General features: G+C 32.6%; 1 protein-coding gene across 1 annotated transcript in view; it reads left to right on the top strand.

Moving 5' to 3' along the window:
* Positions 1-561: 561 nt before the first annotated feature.
* LOC106569062 (T-cell receptor alpha chain constant) overlaps positions 562-26,209 on the top strand; it is a 49,581-nt gene continuing 23,933 nt past the window's right edge. Inside the window, exon 1 of the mRNA XM_082960854.1 lies at positions 562-592. Within this exon, the coding sequence (XP_082816980.1) occupies positions 577-592 (16 nt within the window). The 5' untranslated portion in view covers positions 562-576. The remainder of the gene's footprint in view (positions 593-26,209) is intronic.

Below are 26,209 nucleotides of genomic sequence, written 5' to 3'. Positions count from 1 at the left end.
GAGATGACCAATGCATTGGGAGTTTATATACTGGTGTGTTAGGCTGTGTGAATGATGCCGGTACAAAGATCATTTTTGGGAGAGGCACAAGGCTACTAGTATTAAGCAGTAAGTACAGTTTGCTTTAGAAAGAAAGTCAAACTGCCTTTTTGAAAAATATCATGCAGTCCTTGTTCAGTATTTTCATTGTTTTGCATGTCTATAAGCATGTAAGAAAGGAAAAGAGGCTTTCATATGGTGTTGCTCAGAGGTTTGTGTGAAGTTCTACATAGATATAAGGACCGATATTAAGGTTTCATCATGGCATTATGAAATAAGTATGTGTGTGGAAACTTCATTAGGCTTAGCTGATAAAATAATTCCAATTCATTCAGTAGAATGTAGCAAAATGCATTATAATATTACTTAATATTTAAACATTTAAAGTTTTGATTTCAGTCCATATTTAGCATTTTGTTATCTATGAAAAGATGATTTGGAAATGGTACATTTTTATTACAGTGTAATTGTCATGGTCTGTATCTCAGTGTGAATGACCAGGGGGGAGTAAAGCTTATTTTTGGGAGTGGAACAAAAATGATTGTGGAGACACGTAAGTTTAATATATTTCTCGCTTAAATACTGAATGAAATGTATTCCCAACAGTAAAATATATGGTATTATTTGGATTTAACCCCAAAAACTCAGTTAATGTTCTCTTAAAAAGTTAACAAAACTTTCTATGTTGCTACATTTTACTTTTTTGGATGTTGTTTCCATTGGGTAACCAGAACTTAATAGTGAGAAGTTACTTAAAATAGTGACTTAAAATGTCTAGTCAGGAACTCTGGGCAAATCAGGTTTTTAGTGAGCAAGAATACACTGTGTGACAAGAACAAGTGACAAAATTACTTTTGCACGTGGGACTCAACTGTTTGTAGAGAAAGGTGAGATTATTTCAAGTATAACATCATTGGGACTTTTCCTTAACAACTACTGTAATTAAATACATATTGAGATACACAACTCAGGTAACAGTAGCCTAAACTAACTACAGTGTTGGCTTTGTGTGGATAAAGGGCAGAACATCTATTCAAATGACAACCTAAAGTTGGTTTGTTGAGTGATTTCAAGATATATCTGAGAGTGAGTTAAGAATGCATTGTCTCGTCTGAAGACTTACAGTATTATATAAGTGCACAACAAACTGCAGTAATTGTACTGCAGTTTAATGCTGTGTGAATACTGGGTCTGCAGGAAAACTTGTGTTTGGTAGTGGCACCAAACTGTTCATAAATACTGGTAGGTGATGTATCCATCATAATCATTTAAACTTATTTTTATATTTTTTTTGTACTGATTTTATACTGAATCAGTTTAGTCAGGTTGTAATTTGAAGTGTTTTATGCTGAGATGAGATGACCAATGCATTGGGAGTTTATATACTGGTGTGTTAGGCTGTGTGAATGATGCCGGTACAAAGATCATTTTTGGGAGAGGCACAAGGCTACTAGTATTAAGCAGTAAGTACAGTTTGCTTTAGAAAGAAAGTCAACGTGCCTTTTTGAGTAAAATGCTCAGTATTTTCATGGTTTTGCATGTCTATAAGCATGTGAAATAATAAGCTTCGATATGGTGTTGCTCAGAGGTTTGTGTGAAGTTCTACGTAGAAATAAGGACAGAAATGAAGGTTTAATTATGGCATTATGAAATAAGTATGTGTGTGGTAACGTCATGATGACTGTAGGCTTACATGATCAAGTATGCTGATCGATACAGAGTAATGTGACAAAATGCATTACAATATTGGTGGTACGAGCTTAAAATCTTCACATCTATAAAAGGTTAATTGATTATTTACCATTTACTGTAATTGACCTTGTTAGAATGATTACATATTGGTAGTTGGTGTACCCTCTATCACACGTACATTTTAGAGTATTTGGTAAGGTGTGTATCTCAGTGTGTCTGCCCAGGGGGGATACAAGCTTATTTTTGGAAGTGGAACTAAAGTGATTGTAGAGACACGTAAGTAAAATCTGTAATTCACTGTAAATATACTGTACATGAAGTAGAGGGAGTTAATATAAAAAACATCACACTGTTTTAAAACACTATTCCATTATTTTGTCATGTTTGAATTTGGCATCTGGTTTTTAGCTGGTAACAAAACACTGTGTGACAAGGGGGAATAGTAACAGGATTATCTTTGGATATGGAACCCAATTGTTAGTTGAATCTGGTAAGTAAAACAAAATACTGTGTGACAAGCGGGAATAGTAACGGGATTATCTTTGGAAATGGAACCCAAATGTTAGTTGAATCAGGTAAATAAAACAAAATACTGTGTGACAAGGGGGAATAGTAACAGGATTATCTTTGGATATGGAACCCAAATGTTAGTTGAATCAGGTAAATAAAACAAAATACTGCGCATTTTTATAACTCCCTAATAAGTTGTTCATGAGAAATAAGGACGTTTAGAAAAATGAAAAGAAGACCATTGAGTAAAGCATGTTGTAAATGTATTGCAATCTACCACTGTGTGTCTAACGCTGGAGGGAAGCTTACATTTGGTACAGGAACAAAGCTAATAATTGAGACAAGTAAGAACCTCTATTCATTCATTGATTAAGTTATTGTTTGATTTCTTTAAATGTCCATTGGATTTTAAACTAGAAACAAATATCTCCCTAAAATGAGTTTATAACTGTATCAAAAAGTCTTCTTGGTAAGGGGTTATGCCTGTATTCATTCCAATCATTTGATTAATTGATATACAGAGCATCAATTGAATTGTTTATTTTGTTCAAGGGGGGTGCTGTAACTCCTGAGCTCTGGGGTCAACTCCAGCAATTCAGATTTTAGGGGTGCAGTTGAGCTATTTGTGATGTGCTTGAACCAGTGAAATTAGTCAAACAGACGTTTTTACCTTATATAATATTATCTAAGAAAGAGAGATCTACATTTGTCATGAGAAAACATGTCAATATGGCATTCTTGATTATGTTGTGATTATGTAATCAATTGTAAGGAATTGACCTAAAACAGGCTAAAATAGACTTAAAACATAGCTATTAGTGAATATAATGAAATCTATATTAATTGTTATATTCTTCATTCAATCTCAATTTGTTGAATACAAACTATGAGCATCTTTTCAGCGTAGACAATGTACAGTTTATGTTGTGTGGATTCATGTTGTGTGACTTCTGGAGCTGGTTCTGGCAAGCTTATCTTTGGGACAGGCACCAGATTACTTATTGAATCCAGTAAGTTCATACATTTTCCCCCTTTCACTCAGTCATCAGTAATACAATGCATTTAATATTTGAAAATTGTAGTGAAATATTACTTTATACTAGGCCTATGTAAAAGAGGGTGAAATAGATGTGAATATACTGAAAGACAGGTAGCTATTGCAATGATCAATAAGTCCACCATGTTCACCATAGTTAGCTACGGTAGGACATGGATATATAAGTGTGTGACTGTGGGACAAAAATTAGTGTTTGGAAAAGGATTAAAGTTAACTGTATCAACAGGTAAGCAAAATCCATTCTGAACCGGTACACGTTAAAAATATTCAATTTCATTTTTATGAAAGCAAATTGTGCCTGAGATATTTTTCAAAACAAAATAACTACCCCAAAAACATACATTATGTCAAAATATGCTTCAATATGTTGTGCTTCAATTACATTCAGATAGTCAGTCAATCAAAACGGTGTGTTTACAAATCACTCCATGACAAAATGCTATGGTTATTAACACTGTGTAAATACGGGAATAAATTCATACTTGGTCAAGGAACAAAGCTGATCATTCACTCAAGTAAGTGAAAATTCATTAATAATATGACATGAATCATAGTTGGGTTATTTAAGAATACAATAACATAAGCAAAATACAAAAACAAACCATATAACAGTGAATTCACTGTATGTGAATATTGATTATGATGAGTTAGAACTCTGCTGTTGGGGGTCTGCTGTTTTTGTTAAGTCTTTAGTTAGTGTGTGAATACTGCAACACAAAAGCTGATCTTTGGAAGTGGAACAAGAGTTTTTGTGGAATCAAGTAAGATTTAAAACAGATATTAATGCTGTTGCTCATACTTATACCAATCCTTCACCTTAAAATTGTTTGTCTGACCACGTATGTGTTGTAAAATGATAGTATTACCCCCAAAGTATTCTAAATGCAATATCTTACATTTTCCCTTGAAATAGTTATATAAATAAGCTTCCCAAATGTTCTCCAAAGAGGACCTCTAGACGTGGTATTGATTATTATTCTGTGAACATTAATCCATTGATCATTATCTTGATAAAATGCTGCAGAATATGGTTTAATAGATATGTTACGTCATTGAAATAAGATCACAGATCCACAATTCAGATAAAGACAAAATAATCATGTTTTTACTATTTTCAAGGTATTATTTCAGTGAATGTCCACTTATTAGAAGACATTCTAGGTTTATGCTATGTGGGTTCTTGATGTGTGACTAGTGGAGCCGACAAAATCATCTTTGGGACAGGCACAAAAGTAGTAGTTAACTCAAGTAAGTTCATTTTCAATATTGTGTTAAAGATCGTTTGGACAATTCACATCATGAGGTAATTAATTGAAATGCAAAACAGACATTTAGACCTTAAAAGTTATCCAAAAAGTGGCAAATCAGTCTGTTGTTTTTCTATTGAGTGATTCACACAGTTTTAATTGACTATAAACAAGGTATTGTTTCAGAGAACAAATCAATTCCCTAGCAGATGAGAACAATATTTTGCTAAGAGGTTTATGTAATGTGAGTTCTCGTTGTGTGAATACGGGTGGATTCAAAATCATCTTTGGGACAGGCACACAATTAATAGTTAACTCAAGTAAGTTATATTTTTTTATCAGTCCATAGTTTTGCGAACTAATGTATAACAAGTTAATGTATGCAAACTGATAGAATTCTTCAACCAAAATGTAAAGACCATTTGTGTCCGAAGTTGTGTCCATGAGTAATTGCTAAGGAATATAGCACTGTGTGACAAGCACGAACAAAGTCATATTTGGTCAAGGAATAAAGCTGACTATTAACTCACGTAAGTGCAAATGCAATTTAAAAGACTGGATTAATCATGGTTGTGCAATTTAACAAGTGTGCAAACTTTCACATTATAAAAACAATATTATGTTAGTATTTATTAGTGGTATTTGGAAGTAGAACAACAGTGTTACGGATAACCAGATTCTCAACTTCAAATAATCAGGCAAAATCATTTTGGGGGGGAAAAAAAATCTGAACTGTTTAAAGAGTTTCAGTGTATTTTTTAAGTGAAACGCTCTTAGCCTTAGAAGATTAACTAGTATTTTGCTAAAAGGTTTATGTAATGTGGGTTCGTGTTGTGTGACTACTGTCAGCAAAATCATCTTTGGGACAGGCACAAAATTAAAAGTTGACTCAAGTAAGTTCATTAAATTAATCACATTAGTGACTAAAACCTTAGTGGCCTAATTACATAGATTTACACATGCAGACACCAAATACAGTGCAGTAACATGTTACATAGTACTACAGCTTTTATACCTGATCGTTTTTTGTGCTAATTGATCATGTGCTATTTGTTTTTATTCCAACTATCAGTAATCAAAGTCAGAGTTGGGGGCCGGTTACACTTCATTCCAGTCAATTCAGGTCGTAAAATAAAATGTCAGATCAATCATTTAAAAATCATAATTGAAAATAAATATCTCTTTTAATTTATTGAATTGTAATTGACTTTCATTTCCTTAATTGACTGAATTTACCTCATTCTTGTAAGCAAAGACCATGTACAGTTTATGTCATGTGGATACATACTGTGTGACTACTGGAGGTGGTAACAAGATTGTCTTTGGGACAGGCACAAGATTAATAATTGAATCCAGTAAGTAAATGATTTTATTGTGCCAATAATCACTGTCTAAAAGTTGTACTAGATTCAACAGATTTAACACAAGTTAGGATAAATACCTGCCTTTTGAATGATCGGGGTTAATTTAAAAAAAAATCCATAATGTTGTAAAACAAGTCCATGTATGCAAACAGAGATTTAATCAACCAAAATGTAAAGACCATTTGTGTCCCAAGTTGTGTCCATGAGTAACTGCTGAGGGATCTAGCACTGTGTGACAAGTGCAAACAAAGTCATATTCGGTCAAGGAATAAAGTTGACTATTGACTCACGTAAGTGCAAATGCAATTTAAAATGTTGGATTAATCATGGTTCTGCAACCTTTCACATCATTAAAACTATATTATATGAATATTTATTAGTGATATTTGGAAGTAGAACAACACTGTTAGGGATAACCAGATTCTCAACTTCAGACAAAGACAAAATAATCACCCAAATATTATTTGAATGTAACCAAAAGCACTGTAGTTACAGCTTTGTTTAGTTATCTATTGTTGCAGCTCACTAAGATCTGTCTTGTTACTGTGTAAGGAAAAAGTCCTTCATAGATATTGTTCAAGGCAGATGCATTGTGTGACTCTGTCAAGCAGTAAAGTCATTTTTGGAACAGGGACCAAACTAATTATTGAAACCAGTAAGTATTACATCATTTGTCTAGTGCCCCAAACATGCAGAAAATAAGTAGTCCAATTAACCAAGTCATCGTTTAACCTGAAAACAACATCGTATGAGTGATTAGTAACATTAAGGCTCATATTATGAAGTAGTTACTGGGAAATACTGTGATTACAAATCAAATGTTAAGTTTAAGGATCCATAAATCAAAGTACTTTTGCTTTATAGTTTATGTGCTGTGGGTTCATGTTGTGTGACTACTGGTGTTGGCACCGGTAAAATGATCTTTGGGACAGGCACGCAATTAACAGTTGACTCAAGTAAGTTCATTTTTAATATTGTTTTAATATTGGGGAAAACAATTAAAATCCATGTAAAAGATTAGTCTGAGCTGAGTTGATATAACATAAAATAGCCTACTCTATGGTATCGCATCCACATAGCATATTGATTGAATGTCCAATATTACTCATATACTGTAGATGGAACTAAAGTTACTTGTAGTTCTAGCTTTGTTTATAAAATGACGTATTGGTGAAGCTGACTATGATCTGTGCTGTTGCTATGTCCGAAAATTTGGATCAGTGACCAAACTGATTATTAAACCAGTTAAGTATTACATTGAGAATAGCTTTTGATCACAAAACATGTAGAAAGAGAATAGTTAGTGACATTGTCTTATCCCTTTGGTCCAACAAGCCAGATCATTGTTTAATCGTATTGATATTGTTGCAAATTTTCTCATATAATGAGGCAGTTTATGGTAAATAATGTGATTACACAGAAACAGACAAACAATGTTGGCAATAAAGATGAATAATTGATATCATATCCATATTTTAAAAGAGCAATTTTCAAAGTGATCCAAATGTGTATGAAATCAAAAAAATCCAAGTCCATCGTTCCTATGTTAAACTGATCCACACAGTATTTGGCCTAATGTTTTCAGTCTGATTCACAGTGAACTCATTTCCCACTACTTAGAAGATGAATCTTAAGATGAGTCTAATGCTAAAAGTTTTATGTATTGTGAGTTCATGTTGTGTGACTAGTGGTGGATTCAACCAAATCATCTTTGGAACAGGCACAAAACTAATAGTTTATTCGAGTAAGTTTGTATTTCAAAATTATTTTGGGGGGCAAAAAAGCTAAACTGTTTCAGTGTATTTTCCAGTTAAATGCTCTTAGCCTTATAAGATGAACTAGTCTTTTGTTAAAGGTTTATGTAATGTGGGTTCATGTTGTGTGACTACTGCTGGAGTCAACAAAGTCATCTTTGGGACCGGCACAAAATTAATAATTGACTCAAGTAAGTTCATTAAATTAATCACATTAGTGACAAAAAGCTTAAAAGGTGGTCTATTTATTTACTACAGGTGTTATACCTGTTTGTTTTTTGTGCTAATTGATCATGTGCGATGATGTTTTTATTCCAACTACGAGTAGTTCAAGTCAGAGTTGGGGGCCGATTACATTTCATTATAGTCAGCTCAGGTAGTAAAACTACATTTCAGATCAAGAGTTAAAAAATTATAATTGAAAATAAACGTCCCTTTTTAAATGATTAAATGGTCATTTCCTGAATTGACTGAATTGACCTAATTCTTGTAAGCATAGACCCTGTACAGTTTATGTCATGTGGAATCATGCTGTGTGACTACTGGAGTTGGTGACAAGATTATCTTTGGGACAGGCACAAGATTAATAATTCAATCCAGTAAGTTAATACTTTTTTTTTGTTCATTGTGCCAGTAATCACAGTCTGAATGTTGTACTAGATTCAACAGATTTAACAAAAGGTTTGAACAAGTGATGGCTATTGAATTTGTTTAGTGAGTTTTTAGTGTTGTAAAAAAAAAGCATGCAAACTGATAGATTTAGTCAACCAAAATATTAAGACCATTTATGTACATGAGAAATTGTTAAGGTGTCAAGCACTGTGTGACAAGTGGGAGCAAAGTCATATTCGGTCAAGGAACAAAGCTGACCATTGACTCACGTGAGTGCAAATGCAATTTAAAATATTGGATTAATCATGGTTGTGGAATTTAACAAGTGTGTAACCCTTCACATTATAAAAACAATATTATGTTAGTATTTATTAGTGGTATTTGGAAGTAGAACAACAGTGTTAGGGATAACCAGATTCTCAACTTCAGACAAAGACAAAATAATCAGGCAAAATCATTTTGGGAGGGATAGAAATCTAAACAACAGTGTTTACAGATTCTCAACCTATCTATTGTTGCAGCTCACTAAGATCTGTCTTGTTACTGTGTAAGAAAAGGTCCTTCGTAGATATTGTTCAAGGCAGATGCATTGTGTGACTTAAACAAGCAGAAAAGTAATCTTCGGAACAGGGACCAAACTAGTTATTGAAACCAGTAAGTATTACATCAATAGCGCCCCAAACATGCAGAAAAATTGTAGTTAGGGACATTGCCATGTCTCTTCGATCCAACAAAGCAAGTCATTGTCTCATCTTACTGATATGGTAACAGAGGCTCACAACAAGAAGTACTTACTGGAATAAAAATGTAAAAAAGATCTGACTTAAAGAATCCATAGATCAAAGTAATTTTGCTGCATAGTAGTTTATGTAATGTAGGTTCGTGTTGTGTGACTACTGGTGGTGGCCTCGATAAAATCATCTTTGGGACAGGCACAAAATTAATAGTTGACTCAAGTAAGTTCACTTTTTATATACATGCAATGTTGAGGAAAAAGATTCTAAACTGTGTACAAGTTCAGTATGTTTTTCAGTGTAGTATTTTCACCGTTCTTAAAATATGAACTACAGTAGTCTTTTGTCAAAAGGTTTATGTAATGTGGGTTCTAGTTGTGTGACTACTGCTGGCCGAAAAATCCTCTTTGGATCAGGCACAAAATTAATAGTCGACTCAAGTAAGTTCATTTAATTCAATATTCATGTAATGTAAGGGGAATGGGTCAAAGTTGAGTGTCAACTCAAGTAAATTCACATTACTGAACATTAATCGTCAATTATTTTAGGATCGCTGTCAATTTATAATATTTCTAAATATTACTGGGAAATAATGTACAAATCAAATGTTGAGTTGAAGGATCCGTAAATCAAGGTACTTTTGCTTTATAGTTTATGTGCTGTTGGTTCATGTTGTGTGACTGCTGGTGGTGGCAACAGTAAAATGATCTTTGGGGCAGGCACGCAATTAATAGTTGACTCAAGTAAGTTCATTTTTAATATTGTTTTATATAGTTTCAGTGTGTTTTTCCAGCTAAATTTCACCATTATTAGAGGATGAACTAGTCTTTTGCCAAAAGGTTAATGTAATGTGAGTTGTAGTTGTGACTGATGGCCTAAAAATAATGTTTTGATCAGGTACAAAATTAATTGTTGACTCAAGTAAGTCCATTTAATTGAATATTTATGTCATGTTGGGGTAATGTAACAACGTTGAATGTCAATTTAAGTAAGTGTATAAACAAGATAGTGGGATTAAGTGTCATAAATGTAGTGTGTTTTATGAAACAAATCATATTTAACAGTGCTTTAGGTAAGGTTGAGAATTAGTTAACTAGGTTGATCTCTTGAAAAAAAAATATTCTGTATATCAATCAATAAACAATATTTTAATTGTCAATCTTCTAAACAAATACTGGATGTAGATGGAAGAGTGATTAAATATCTAATTGGATTAATCCGGAGACTTAATTTATATATACCTAACATTTTTTAAACAAGATAATCTTTATTACAGTATGCATGCTGCATACAATTACTTTTTGGTTAAGGCCCAATCATTGTGTGACTGACTCTGGACTGAAGAAGGTCATTTTTGGAACAGGAATTGAATTGATCATTGAAACCAGTGAGTAATTCCTGACCTTTGTTGATTCTGTTAATCACAGATGACACAACACTTCACGCTGATGATTTATGGCAATGTTAAAGGATCTCAATGTGTTTGAAGGGAAATTATCAACAACCTAAATCAGTCTGATTTAAAAACAGTATCCTACTTCACAAACATTTTAAAGTAAAATATTTTAGTGGTCCCCATCCCAGTGTTTCTGTTATGTCGAATGAATGTTGGGACACGAAGACTGATCTTTGGCAGTGGAACGACACTGTCAATACAATCTACTAAGGAACTAAATTTCACTCATCATTTCAAATTTCTGAAAATACTTTTACTTTACAGAAATAAAATGTTAAATCTGATATTTCTTACAATAAGAATCAAATACTATCATACATTCTAAGTCCTTGTCTCTGACAAGCCTTGCATTTGAAACTGATTACACTAAATTGGTGAAAATGCTTATTGGTCAGGCTTGATGTATTGTGTGACTGCATCTGGGATCCAGAAAGTCCTATTTGGATCTGGAACTAAACTATTCATTGAGACAAGTGAGTGCTTCTAGTTGATTATACACGGGAGATACTGTATATACTTTCTATTGTAAAAAATAACACAAATTATACTATCCCACTACTATAATATGTGTTTATACTGTATATTTACAGTGCAGACACCCAAATAATCAATGTAATCCAACCAAACTACCATGATTATGTTGTCTCCTTTTGTAATATAATTTTGTTTAAACTAGACAGTAACTTGTACCAGTAATTGCTAAGATATGCAACAATGTGTGACTTATGGAGACAGCAAAGTTATATTTGGACTTGGCACAAAGATGTTTTTTTCCCAGTAAGTATTCCAAATATATTCCAAGTACATAACATTTTCAAAAAAGGATTGCAAAAAAACCTCAACGTTTTTTGATCGGCCATGTGTGAATGATGGAACATGGAATCTGATCTTTGGAAGTGGAACACAACTATTTATAGAATCTAGTAAGACTATCTTTTACCACTTCCATCAAGAGAATATCAATTCGTTACAAGTCTTGTTTGTTACACAAACATTCAATATTATTTAGATACGGTAAATGTAAATGTTCTCATATACACTAGAAAGCATGCAATCCTCAAATTCAAAACAATCAACTCTCAACATTCCTTGCTTTCTAATGTAATATGATGTACGATGTCTGTTAAGACATTTTTTTCATGCATGAAATGCTTCTAAACAAATAGACAAGCAAAATAGTATAGTGATATATTTACCCACTGTCCGAACATATTAATAAAAAAAACATTTAGTAACAATTGATATGGAAATGATTCTGTAGATGCATTTATGGATGTTTTAGAAACTATCACACAATTCTAATCTGAAGTAGATTGTGAAGTAGGTTATTGTTGAGGTCTAATTCAATGTGTGATTACTAACAACCAGAAAGTCATATTTGGAGCAGGAACTAAATTGGTAATTGAAACAAGTGAGTATTTATATATATATATATACACACACATTCATTTGACAGCAGAAACAAACCTTTATTGGGTTCATTTGTAATGATGCAGTGGGTATTGAACATTTCAAATTATGTGAATGATGGATGGAACAAAATCTACTTTGGGCAGGTTACTGAAGTTATTGTTCAGCCAGGTTGAAATAATATTATCTTTATCAGAAATTAGTGTAGCAGTGAGAGTATTGACAATCTTGATAAAATATATATGGAAAATAAATCTTACTGTAGGCCTATGATCAGATGGTCAGTGAAATCATGTCAACAGGTAGTGTTTTTGTCATGAGGCCATTGGCTGTGTGAATACTGGAAATAAACTAACATTTGGAGTTGGAACCCAACTAATTATACAATCAAGTAAGTTCATGAAAATGTATCAAACAATCAATTAATTTTATTACATTCAATAAATTGATTTACAGAGCATCAAATTGTTAATTTTGTTAGAAAGTGGTGCTGTAACTACTGAGCTCTGGTGTAAACCCCAGCATTTTCAGATGTTACAATTTCGGGGGTGCAGTTGAGCTAATTCTGTGTACTTCAGCCAGTAAAATAAGTCAAACAAGCTTTGTTACTTCATATAATACAATCAAAGAAAAAGGTCTATATTTTTACCATGAGAAAACATGTCAAAATGGCATTCTTGATTAAGTAATCTTTTTTTGTTATGAATGTACCTAAAACAGGCTGTAATAGGCTCAGAACATAGCTGGTAGTGAATATCATTACATCTATATTAGTTATTATATTCTTCATTCAACCTCAATTTGTTGAATACAAGCTATGAGCAGCTTTCAGCATAGACAGTGTACAGTTTATGTTGTGTGGATTCATGTTGTGTGACTTCTGGAGCTGGTTATGGCAAGCTTATCTTTGGGACAGGCACCAGATTACTTATTGAATCCAGTAAGTTCATACATTTCCCCCCTTCACTCAATTTTCAGTATCAAAATGAATTTAATATTCAGTGGATTGAACATTTTAGTGAAATATTAGGTTATTGCAGTTAATATATTATGCTAAAGAGTGAGAAATACATTTTAGTATATAATGCAAGACAGGTAGCTATTCCAATGATCAATAAGTCCACCATGTTCACCATAGTTAGCTACTGTAGGCTGTTTCTGTATGGCAATACAACAGTGTGTGACTGTGGGACAAAAGTTAGTGTTTGGAAAAGGAACAATGTTAACTGTATCAACAGGTAAGCAAAATCCATTCCAAACTGGTACACATTAAATAGATTCAATCGAATTTTTATGATAGTAAATTGTGCCTGGGATATTTTTAAAACCAATTAACGACCACAAAAACATAGATTTTGTCAATGTGTTTCAATATGTTGCTTTAATAAGAGTCAGATAGTCAGTCAAAAGTGTGTGTTTTAAAGTTCTCAATGAGCAATTGCTATGGTATCTAACACTGTGTGTAATACGGGAATAAATTCATACTTGGTCAAGGAACAAAGCTGATCATTGACTCAAGTAAGTGAAATACATGTTAAAAGATGAATAATACTGTAGTTGGATCATTTAATTAAGAATACAATAACATAGAAGAATACAATAACAAACTATATAACCGTGTATTCACTGTATGTGAATATTGATTATGATGAGTTAGAACTCTGCTGTTGGGGGTCTGCTGTTTTTGTTAAGTCTTTAGTTAGTGTGTGAATACTGGCGGACAAAAGCTGATCTTTGGAAGTGGAACAACAGTTTTTGTGGAATCAAGTAAGATTTAAAACAGATATTAATATTGTAGCTCATATTTTACTAATCCTTCACCTTAAAATGTCTTAGTCTGACCTGTAACCTGTACGGGTTGTAAACTGGTATTATTACCCCCAAAGTATTCTAATTACAAAATCTTACATTTTCCCTTGTAAGAATGATCTGAATAAGCTTCCAAAATGTTCTCCAAAGAGGACCTCTACAAGTGATATTGGTTATTATCCTGTGAACATTAATCCATTGATCATTATCTTGATAAAATGCTGTAGAATATGGTTTAATTGATATCTTACATCATTGCAAGTAGATCACAGATCCACAATTCAGATAAAGACAAAATAATCATGCTTTGGACTATTTTCAAGGTATTATTTCAGTGAATCGTCCACTTATTAGAAGACATTCTAGGTTTATGCTATGTGGGTTCTTGATGTGTGACTGGTGCAGCCTACAAAATCATCTTTGGGACAGGCACAAAAGTAATAGTTAACTCAAGTAAGTTAATTTTCAATATTGTGTTAAAAAACTTTAGGACAACCCACATCATGAGGTAGTTTGAATTGAAATGTTTTAAACAGACATTTATGTTTGAAAAGTGAAAATGAGTCTTTATAAATCGACTGTTTTTCTGTTGAATGATCCAAACAGTTTTAATTGAGTATATTCAAGGTATTATTTCAGTGAAGAAATCAATTCCCTAGCAGATGAGAACATTGTTTTTGTTAAGAGATTGATGTAATCCACATTCAACATTACTCAGATGGAAAGAAAGTTACTTGTAGTTCCAGTTGTGTATATAAAATGACATGTTGTTGCTGACTCAGATCTGGGCTGTTGCTGTGTCAGGAAAAGGTCCTTCATAGTTTTTGTTCAAGTCAAAAATGAGGCAAATATGAGGCAATAAGGATGGATAAACAATTTATATTAGATCCATATCTTAAAAGAGCAATTTTCAAAGTGTCCCAAATGTGTACAAAATCTAACAAATCCAAATAAACATGACAAAGACCAGAAGAGTAATAAACAAGAACAACATAAGATATTATATTCAATTCAAAATACAAATAAAATAGGAGTTATATATAGGAAAGACACTAATAGACAACAAAAACACTATTTACACACTATTCATATATTAATATTCTTATATACAGTACAGTTAAAATAGATCTTTAGAAAGATGAGGCACTGTGATACACGATTTGGTGTTACAGTACTTTACTGTAATACCTGTTTTCTGTGCCAATTATAACTCAGATGTTTGTTTTTATTCCAACAAGTATGAATCAAAATCAGAGTTGTGGCTGAATACATTCCATTATAATCAATTGAGGGAAAACAGTTTAGTTTATGTAATGTGAATTCATACTGTGTGACTGTTGGAGGTGGTTCCAAGATTATCTTTGGGACAGGCACAAGATTAATACTCAAATCCAGTAAGTTCATTATTTTCTGTGCGTTGTGCCAATAATCACAGTGTAAATGTACTAGATTGAACAGATTTAAATTAGGATAAATATATGGGTATTCAACGATCGAGGTTAATTCGATTTTTTTTTTAATGAGTGCATAGTGTTCTGCACTAATGTAAAACAAGTGAATATATGCAACCTTATAGAATTAGTCAACAAAAATACCAGCTAGTTCTCCATGAGTAATTAATAAGTGATCTAACATTGTGTGACAAGTGCGAACAAACTTATATTCGGTCAAGGAATAAAGGTGACTATTGACTCACGTAAGTGTGCAACATAACATTATAAAAACATCATACTGGAATTGGAACAACAGTATTTACGTATAACCAGTTCCTCAACTTAAAATAAAGACATAATAATCACCCAAATATTATTTGAATGTAACAGAAGCACTGTAGTTACAGCTTTGTTCAGTTGTATATTGTTGCAGCTCACTAAAATCTGTCTTGTTACTGTGTAAGAAAAGGTCCTTCATAGATATTGTTCAAGGCAGATGCATTGTGTGACTCAAACAAGTAGGAAAGTAATCTTTGGAACAGGGACCAAACTAATTGTTGAAATCAGTAAGTATTACATCAATAATTTGTCTTAACGCCCCAAACATGCAGAAAAATAGTAGTTTGTGACATTGCCATGTCCCTTCGGTCCAACACCCCAAGTCATTTTTTCATCTTATTGATATGGTAACATAAAGGCTCACAACAAGAAGTACTTACTGGGAAATAATGTGATTCCAAATCAAATGTTGAGTTCAAGGATCCATAGATCAAAGTTACTTTGCTTTATAGTTAATGTACTGTGGGTTCATGTTGTGTGACTACTGGTAGCAATGTTAAAATCATCTTTGGGAGAGGCACACAACTGATAGTTGACTCAAGTAAGTTCGTTTTTTATATCAATTTAATGTTGCGGTAAAAAAATCTAAACTGTGTCCAAGTTCAGTATATTTTTCAGTGTAGTATTTTCACCATTCTTAAAATATGAACTACAGTAGTCTTTTGTCAAAAGGTTTATGTAATGTGGGTTCTAGTTGTGTGACTACTGATGGCCGAAAAATCCTCTTTGGATCAGGCACAAAATTAATAGTCGACTCAAGTAAGTTCATTTAATTCAATATTCATGTAATGTAAGGGGAATGGGTCAAAGTTGAGTGTCAACTCAAGTAAATTCACATTACTGCACATACATTGTCAATTATTTTAGGATCGCTGCCAATTTATAATATTTCTAAATATTACTGGGAAATAATGTACAAATCAAATGTTGAGTTGAAGGATACGTAAATCAAAGTACTTTTGCTTTATAGTTAATGTAATGTAGGTTCATGTTGTGTGACTACTGGTGGGCTCAGTAAAATGATCTTTGGGGCAGGCACACAATTAATAGTTGACTCAAGTAAGTTCATTTTTAATATTGTTTTATAGTTTCAGTGTGTTTTTGCAGCTAAATTTCACCATTATTAGAGGATGAACTAGTCTTTTGCCAAAAGGTTCATGTAATGTGAGTTGTAGTTGTGACTGATGGCCTAAAAATAGTGTTTGGATCAGGTACAAAATGAATTGTTGACTCAAGTAATTCCATTTAATTCAAGTATTGAAGTAATGTTGGTAGAATGGAACACAGTTTAATGTCAATTTAAGCAAGTGCATGAACAAGATAGTGGTGTTAATCGTCATAAATGTTGTGTGTTTTATGTATTTGCAAAAAAATAACACATTTAAGAGTGGCTAACATGGTCTCTCTGTGATCGTTTTTGTTGAGACAGTTTTTAGTGTGTGAATGATGGAGCACGAAAGCTCATCTTTGGGAGTGGAACATCCTTATCTATAGAGACAAGTAAGAAACAAAACATATTCAATGTGCCTTATGTGGGTTGAAATGTACTTATTTCATCAACTCTTGAAAAATAATTATAATTTAGATCAATCAGTCAACATTATTTTAATTGTCATTCTCCTAAACAAATATTGGACATAGACTGAAGAGTGATTCAATATCTAATTGGTTTAATCGAGTAACATTTTTATATACCTAAAATTCTTGAAACAACTGAAGCATTATTATAGTATGCATGCTGCATACAATTTGTTTTTGGTTAAGGCCCAAGCAATGTGTGACTGACTCTGGACTGGGGAAGGTCATTTTTGGAGCAGGAATTGAATTGGTCATTGAAACCAGTGAGTAATTCCTGACCTTGGTAGATTCACAATACTTTAGGGTGATGATTTATGGCAACGTAAAGTGAACTCAATGTGTTGGAAGGGAAAATATCAATAACCCACATTAGTTTGATTTCAAAACAGTATCCCACTTCACAAAAATGTTCAAGTTAAATATTGATGAGTGATCCCAACCCACTATAGTGAAAAAGTGTTTCTGTAATGTCATTTATTACTGTGTGAATGATGCGACTCAAAGGCTAATCTTTGGAAGTGGAACAACACTGTCAATACAATCTAGTAAGGAACTTAATTTCACTCACCATTTCACATTTCTGAATTATCTTTACTTAACAGAAGTAATATTTTTCTTATAATAGGAATCAAATCCAACTATGGTTTCCAAATCAATTATCAAATCACAGACTTTGATTATGTGAAAAGCCCTTCATTTTAAACTGATTACACTAAATTGGTGGAAATTGTTATTGGTCACACAATATCATTGTGTGACCGCATCGGGAATCCAGAATGTCCCACTTGGATCTCGAACTAAACTATTAATTGAGACACGTTCATTAAAACGATCAGCACACAATTCCTTGTTTTCTAATGTAATACGATGTCTGTTAAGAAATCTTTTCTTGCGTTGAGTGTTTCTAAAGAAATTGACAAAGTAAATAGTATAGTGATAACATTTACCCACGGTCCAAACATATTTATAGTAATACATTTAGTAACCATTTATATGGACATTATTCTGTAGATGCATTTATGGATGTTCTATAAGCTATCACACAACTACAACCTGGAGGAGGTTCTTGTTGAGTACTAATTCAATGTGTGAATGGTAACAACCGGAAAGTCATATTTGGAGAAGGAAGTAAATTGATAATTGAAACAAGTGAGTATTTTAAAAATATATGTATTTTAATTAATTTGACAGAAGCCGCAAACCTTTATTTGGTTTATTTGGTATGATGCAGTGGGTATTCAAACATACAAATTATGTGACTGATGGATGGAACAAAATCTACTTTGGGCATAGACTGGCATATTGTTCAGCCAGGTTAAAATTGTATTATCTTTATCATAAATTAGTCAAGCATTGAGAGTATTAACACTCTTGACAAAATTGATATATAAAATAAATGTTATTGTAGGCCTATAATCAAATGGTCAGTCAAATCATGTTAACAGGTAGGGTTCTTGTAATGAGGCCATTGGCTGTGTGAATACTGGATATAAGATCATATTTGGAGTTGGAACCCAACTAATTATACAAGCAAGTAAGTTGATGAAAATTTACAAAAAAAAATACTTTATTACATTCAACAAATTAATATACAGAGTGTCAAATTGTTAATTTTGTTAGAAGAGGGTGCTGTAAACCAAAGCATTTTCAGATGCATTTCAATTTTGGGGTGCAGTTGAGCTAATTCTACAGTATGTGTATTTAAGCCAGTAAAATAAGTAATTCAAGCTTTGTTACTTTATATAATACAATCAAAGAGAAATATCTATTTTTTGTCAATGGAAAACATGTCAGTATTGAATTATGTAGTGATTATATATATTTTTAATAAATGTACCTAAAACAGGCTGTAATAGGCTCAGAACATAGCTGGTAGTGAATATCATTACATCTATATTAGTTATTATATTCTTCATTCAACCTCAATTGGTTAAATACAAACTATGACCATCTTTTCAGCGTAGACAATGTACAGTTTATGTTGTGTGGATTCATGTTGTGTGACTTCTGGAGCTGGTTCTGACAAGCTTATCTTTGGGACAGGCACCAGATTACTTATTGAATCCAGTAAGTTCATACATTTCCCCCCTTCACTCAATTTTCAGTATCAAAATGCATTTAATATTCAGTGGATATAACATTTTAGTGAAATATTAGGTGACTGCAATTAAAATATTATGCTAAACAGTGAGAAATACATGTTAGTATATAATGCAAGACAGAGGTAGCTATTGCAATGATCAATAAGTCCACCATCTTCACCATGGTTAACTACTGTAGGACATGGATATATAACAGTGTGTGACTGTGGGACAAAAGTTAGTGTTTGGTAAAAGGAACAATGTTAACTGTATCAACAGGTAAGCAAAATCCATTCCCAACTTGTACACATTAAATAGATTCAATTACATTTTGTGCCCACAAAATAAATAAATAAATGACCACAAAAACATATATTATGTCAAGATGTATTTCAATATGTTGTTCTTTAATAAGAGTCAGATAGTCAATCAAAAGTGTGTCTTTAAAAGTTCTCAATGAGTAATTGCTAGTGTATCTAACACTGTGTGTCATATGGGAATAAATTCATACTTGGTCAAGGAATAAAGCTGATCATTGACTCTAGTAAGTGAAAATACATGTTGAAATACGAATTATAGTTGGATCATTTAATTAAGAATACACTAACATACAAGAATATGATAACAAACTATATTATGATGAGTTAGAAGCTCTGCTGTTGGGGGTCTGCTGTTTTTGTTAAGTCTTTAGTGTGTGAATACTGCAACACAAAAGCTGATCTTTGGAAGTGGAACAACAGTTTTTGTGGAATCAAGTAAGATTTAAAACAGATATTAATGCTGTTGCTCATATTTGACTAATCCTTCACCTTAAAATGATGTCTCAGTCTGACCTCTGACCTGTATGCGTTGTGAACTGGTATTATTACCCCCAAAGTATTCTAAATGCAAAATCGTACATTTTCCCTTGTAAGAATGATCTGAATAAGCTTCCCAAATGTTCTCCAAAGAGGACCTCTAGACGTGGTATTGATTATTATCCTGTGAACATTAATCCATTGATCATTATCTTGATAAAATGCTGTAGAATATGGTTTAATAGATATGTTACGTCATTGAAATAAGATCACAGATCCACAATTCAGATAAAGACAAACTAATCATGCTTTGGACTATTTTCAAGGTATTATTTCAGTGAATCGTCCACTTATTAGAAGACATTCTAGGTTTATGCTATGTGGGTTCTTGATGTGTGACTGGTGCAGCCTACAAAATCATCTTTGGGACAGGCACAAAAGTAATAGTTAACTCAAGTAAGTTAATTTTCAATATTGTGTTAAAGAACTTTAGGACAACCCACATCATGAGGTAGTTTGAATTGAAATTAAATGTTTTAAACAGACATTTATGTTTAAAAAGTGATTTGAAAAAGTGCAAAATGAGTCTTTATAAATCGACTGTTTTTCTGTTGAATGATCCACAGTTTTAATTGAGTATATTCAAGGTATTATTTCAGTGAAGAAACCAATTCCCTAGCAGATGAGAACATTGTTTTTGATAAGAGATTGATGTAATCCACATTCAACATTACTCAGATGGAAAGAAAGTTACTTGTAGTTCCAGTTGTGTATATAAAATGACATGTTGTTGCTGACTCAGATCTGGGCTGTTGCTGTGTCAGGAAAAGGTCCTTCATAGTTTTTGTTCAAGTCAAAAATGAGGCAAATATGAGGCAATAAGGATGGATAAACAATTTATATTAGATCCATATCTTAAAAGAGCAATTTTCAAAGTGTCCCAAATGTGTACAAAATCTAACAAATCCAAATAAACATGACAAAGACCAGAAGAGTAATAAACAAGAACAACATAAGATATTATATTCAATTCAAAATACAAATAAAATAGGAGTTATATATAGGAGAGACACCAAGAGACAACAAAAACACTATTTACACACTATTCATATATTCATTATATTCATATATTCATATTCCAATTTATAATATTTCTAAATATTACTGGGAAATAATGTACAAATCAAATGTTGAGTTGAAGGATACATAAATCAAAGTACTTTTGCTTTATAGTTAATGTAATGTAGGTTCATGTTGTGTGACTACTGGTGGGCTCAGTAAAATGATCTTTGGGGCAGGCACACAATTAATAGTTGACTCAAGTAAGTTCATTTTTAATATTGTTTTATAGTTTCAGTGTGTTTTTGCAGCTAAATTTCACCATTATTAGAGGATGAACTAGTCTTTTGCCAAAAGGTTCATGTAATGTGAGTTGTAGTTGTGACTGATGGCCTAAAAATAGTGTTTGGATCAGGTACAAAATGAATTGTTGACTCAAGTAATTCCATTTAATTCAAGTATTGAAGTAATGTTGGTAGAATGGAACACAGTTTAATGTCAATTTAAGCAAGTGCATGAACAAGATAGTGGTGTTAATCGTCATAAATGTTGTGTGTTTTATGTATTTGCAAAATAATAACACATTTAAGAGTGGCTAACATGGTCTCTCTGTGATCGTTTTTGTTGAGGCAGTTTTTAGTGTGTGAATGATGGAGCACGAAAGCTCATCTTTGGGAGTGGAACATCCCTATCTATAGAGACAAGTAAGAAACAAAACATATTCAATGTGCCTTATGTGGGTTGAAATGTACTTATTTCATCAACTCTTGAAAAATAATTATAATTTAGATCAATCAGTCAACATTATTTTAATTGCCATTCTCCTAAACAAATATTGGACATAGACTGAAGAGTGATTCAATATCTAATTGGTTTAATCGAGTAACATTTTTATATACCTACAATTCTTGAAACAACTGAAGCATTATTATAGTATGCATGCTGCATACAATTTGTTTTTGGTTAAGGCCCAAGCAATGTGTGACTGACTCTGGACTGGGGAAGGTCATTTTTGGAGCAGGAATTGAATTGGTCATTGAAACCAGTGAGTAATTCCTGACCTTGGTAGATTCACAATACTTTAGGGTGAGGATTTATGGCAACGTAAAGTGAACTCAATGTGTTGGAAGGGAAAATATCAACAACCCACATTAGTTTGACTTCAAAACAGTATCCCACTTCACAAAAATGTTCAAGTTAAACATTGATGAGTGATCCCAATCCCCTATAGTGAATCAGTGTTTCTGTAATGTCATTTGTTACTGTGTGAATGATGCGACTCGAAGGCTAATCTTTGGAAGTGGAACAACACTGTCAATACAATCTAGTAAGGAACTTAATTTCACTCACCATTTCCACATTTCTGAATTATCTTTACTTAACAGAAGTAATATTTTTCTTATAATAGGAATCAAATCCAGCTATGGTTTCCAAATCAATTATCAAATCACAGACTTTGATTATGTGACAAGCCCTTCATTTTAAACTGATTACACTAAATTGGTGGAAATTGTTATTGGTCACACAATATCATTGTGTGACCGCATCGGGAATCCAGAATGTCCCATTTGGATCTGGAACTAAACTATTAATTGAGACACGTTCATTAAAACGATCAGCACACAATTCCTTGTTTTCTAATGTAATACGATGTCTGTTAAGAAATCTTTTCTTGCGTTGAGTGTTTCTAAAGAAATTGACAAAGTAAATAGTATAGTGATAACATTTACCCACGGTCCAAACATATTTATAGTAATACATTTAGTAACCATTTATATGGACATTATTCTATAGATGCATTTATGGATGTTCTATAAGCTATCACACAACTACAACCTGGAGTAGGTTCTTGTTGAGTAATAATTCAATGTGTGAATGATAACAACCAGAAAGTCATATTTGGAGAAGGAAGTAAATTGATAATTGAAACAAGTGAGTATTTAAAATATATATATATATATGTAAATGAATTTGACAGCAGCCACAAACCTTTATTTGGTTTATTTGGTATGATGCAGTGGGTATTCAAACATACAAATTATGTGAATAATGGACGGAACAAAATCTACTTTGGGTTGGGCTCAAAAGTTATTGTTCAGCCAGGTTAAAATTGTATTATCTTTATCATAAATTAGTCAAGCATTGAAAGTATTAACAATCTTGACAAAATGTATATGGAAAATAAATCTTATTCTAGGCCTATAATCAAATGGTCAGTCAAATCATGTTAACAGGTTGGGTTCTTGTAGAAGCCGCAAACCTTTATTTGGTTTATTTGGTATGATGCAGTGGGTATTCAAACATACAAATTATGTGACTGATGGATGGAACAAAATCTACTTTGGGCATAGACTGGCATATTGTTCAGCCAGGTTAAAATTGTATTATCTTTATCATAAATTAGTCAAGCATTGAGAGTATTAACACTCTTGACAAAATTGATATATAAAATAAATGTTATTGTAGGCCTATAATCAAATGGTCAGTCAAATCATGTTAACAGGTAGGGTTCTTGTAATGAGGCCATTGGCTGTGTGAATACTGGATATAAGATAATATTTGGAGTTGGAACCCAACTTATTATACAAGCAAGTAAGTTGATGAAAATGTACAAAAAAATACTTCATTACATTCAACAAATTGATATACAGAGTGTCAAATTGTTAATTTTGTTAGAAGAGGGTGCTGTAAACCAAAGCATTTTCAGATGCATTTCAATTTTGGGGTGCAGTTGAGCTAATTCTACAGTATGTGTATTTAAGCCAGTAAAATAAGTAATTCAAGCTTTGTTACTTTATATAATACAATCAAAGAGAAACGTCTATAGTTTTACCATGAGAAAACATGTCAATATTGCATTATGTATTGCGTTCTTGATTATGTAGTGATTAGATATTTTTTATGAATGTACCTAAAACAGGCTGTAATAGGCTCAGAACATAGGTATTAGTGAATATCGTTACATCTATATTAGTTATTATATTCTTCATTCAACCTCAATTGGTTGAATACAAACTATGAGCATCTTTTCAGCGTAGACAGTGTACAGTTTATGTTGTGTGGATTCATGTTGTGTGACTACTGGAGCTGGTTCTGGCAAGCTTATCTTTGGGACAGGCACCAGATTACTTATTGAATCCAGTAAGTTCATACATTTCCCCCCTTCACTCAATTATCAGTATCAAAATGAATTTAATATTCAGTGGATATAACATTTTAGTGAAATATTAGGTGATTGCAATTAATATATTATGCAAAAGAGGGAGAAATGCATTTTTGTACATAATGCAAGACAGAGGTAGCTATTGCAACAATCAATAAGTCCACCATCTTCACCATGGTTAGCTACTGTAGGCTGTTTCTGTATGGCAATACAACAGTGTGTGACTGTGGGACAAAAGTTAGTGTTTGGAAAAGGAACAATGTTAACTGTATCAACAGGTAAGCAAAATCCATTCCCAACTGGTACACATTAAATAGATTCAATAGAATTTTTATGATAGTAAATTGTGCCCGAGACAAAAAAATATACGTTATGTCAAGATGTGTTTCAATATGTTGTGCTTTAATAAGAGTCAGATAGTCAGTCAATCAAAAGTGTGTGTTTTCTCCATGATTAATTGCTATGGTATCTAGCACTGTGTGTCATATGGGAATAAATTCATACTTGGTCAAGGAACAAAGCTGATCATTGACTCAAGTAAGTGAAAAAACATGTTAAAGGATGAATCCTGAGTTGGATCATTTAGTTAAGAATACAATAACATAGAATAATACAATAACAAACGATACAACAGTGTATTCACTGTATGTGAATATTGATTATGATGAGTTAGAACTCTGCTGTTGGGGGTCTGCTGTTTTTGTTAAGTCTTTAGTTAGTGTGTGAATACTGGAACACAAAAGCTGATCTTTGGAAGTGGAACAACAGTTTTTGTGGAATCAAGTAAGATTTAAAACAGATATTAATATTGTAGCTCATATTTTACTAATCCTTCACCTTAAAATGATGTCTCAGTCTGACCTCTGACCTGTATGTGTTGTAAACTGGTATTATTACCCCCAAAGTATTCTAAATGCAAAATCTTACATTTTCCCTTGTAAGAATGATCTGAATAAGCTTCCCAAATGTTCTCCAAAGAGGACCTCTAGACGTGGTATTGATTATTATCCTGTGAACATTAATCCATTGATCATTATCTTAATAAAATGCTGTAGAATATGGTCGATTTACATCACTAGAAGTAGATTACAGATCCACAATTCAGATAAAGACAAAATAATCATACTTTGGACTATTTAAGGTATTATTTCAGTGAATCGTCCACTTATTAGAAGACATTCTAGGTTTATGCTATGTGGGTTCTTGATGTGTGACTGGTGCAGCCGACAAAATCATCTTTGGGACAGGCACAAAAGTAGTAGTTAACTCAAGTAAGTTAATTTTCAATATTGTGTTAAAAAACTTTTGGACAACTCACATGAGGTAGTTCGAATTGAAATGAAATGTTTGAAACAGACATTTAAAAGCGTAAAATTCGTCTTTTAAAAATCGTCTGTTTTTCTGTTGAATGATCCACACAGTTTTAATTTAGTATTTTCAATGTATTATTTTAGTGAAGAAATCAATTCCCTAGCAGATGAGAACATTGTTTTTGATAAGAGATTGATGTAATCCACATTCAACATTACTCAGATGGAAAGAAAGTTACTTGTAGTTCCAGTTGTGTATATAAAATGACATGTTGTTGCTGACTCAGATCTGGGCTGTTGCTGTGTCAGGAAAGGTCCTTCATAGCTTTTGTTCGTCAAAAAGGAGGCAAATATGAGGCAATAAGGATGGATAAACAATTTATATTAGATCCATATCTTAAATCAATTTTCAAAGCGACCCAAATGTGTACAAAATCTAACAAATCCAAGTCCATCGTTCTCATGTTAAACTGATTCTCGCTATTTACAGTAGGTTTCACAGCGACACCAATTGTTCTCTAATTAGAAGAATTTGTCTTTTGCTAAGAAGTTTATGTAATGTGAGGTAATGTTGTGTGACTAGTGGTGGACTTAACAAAATCGTCTTTGGGAAAGGGATCAAACTTACTGTTGCTTCGAGTAAGTTCATTTTTCATAAATGTTTTAAAAATTCTAAAGTTTGTGTATTTTTCAGTGAAATGCTTTTAGCCTTAGATTGAGAACTAGTCTTTTGCAAAAATGTTTATGTAATGTGGGTTAATGTTG

Source organism: Salmo salar, chromosome 14 (genome assembly GCF_965601325.2).
Source record: "Salmo salar chromosome 14, fSalSal1, whole genome shotgun sequence".
NCBI lineage: Eukaryota > Metazoa > Chordata > Actinopteri > Salmoniformes > Salmonidae > Salmo > Salmo salar.
The sequence above is the reverse complement of the archived record's forward strand: the minus strand, read 5'-3'. Positions and strand labels throughout refer to the sequence as shown.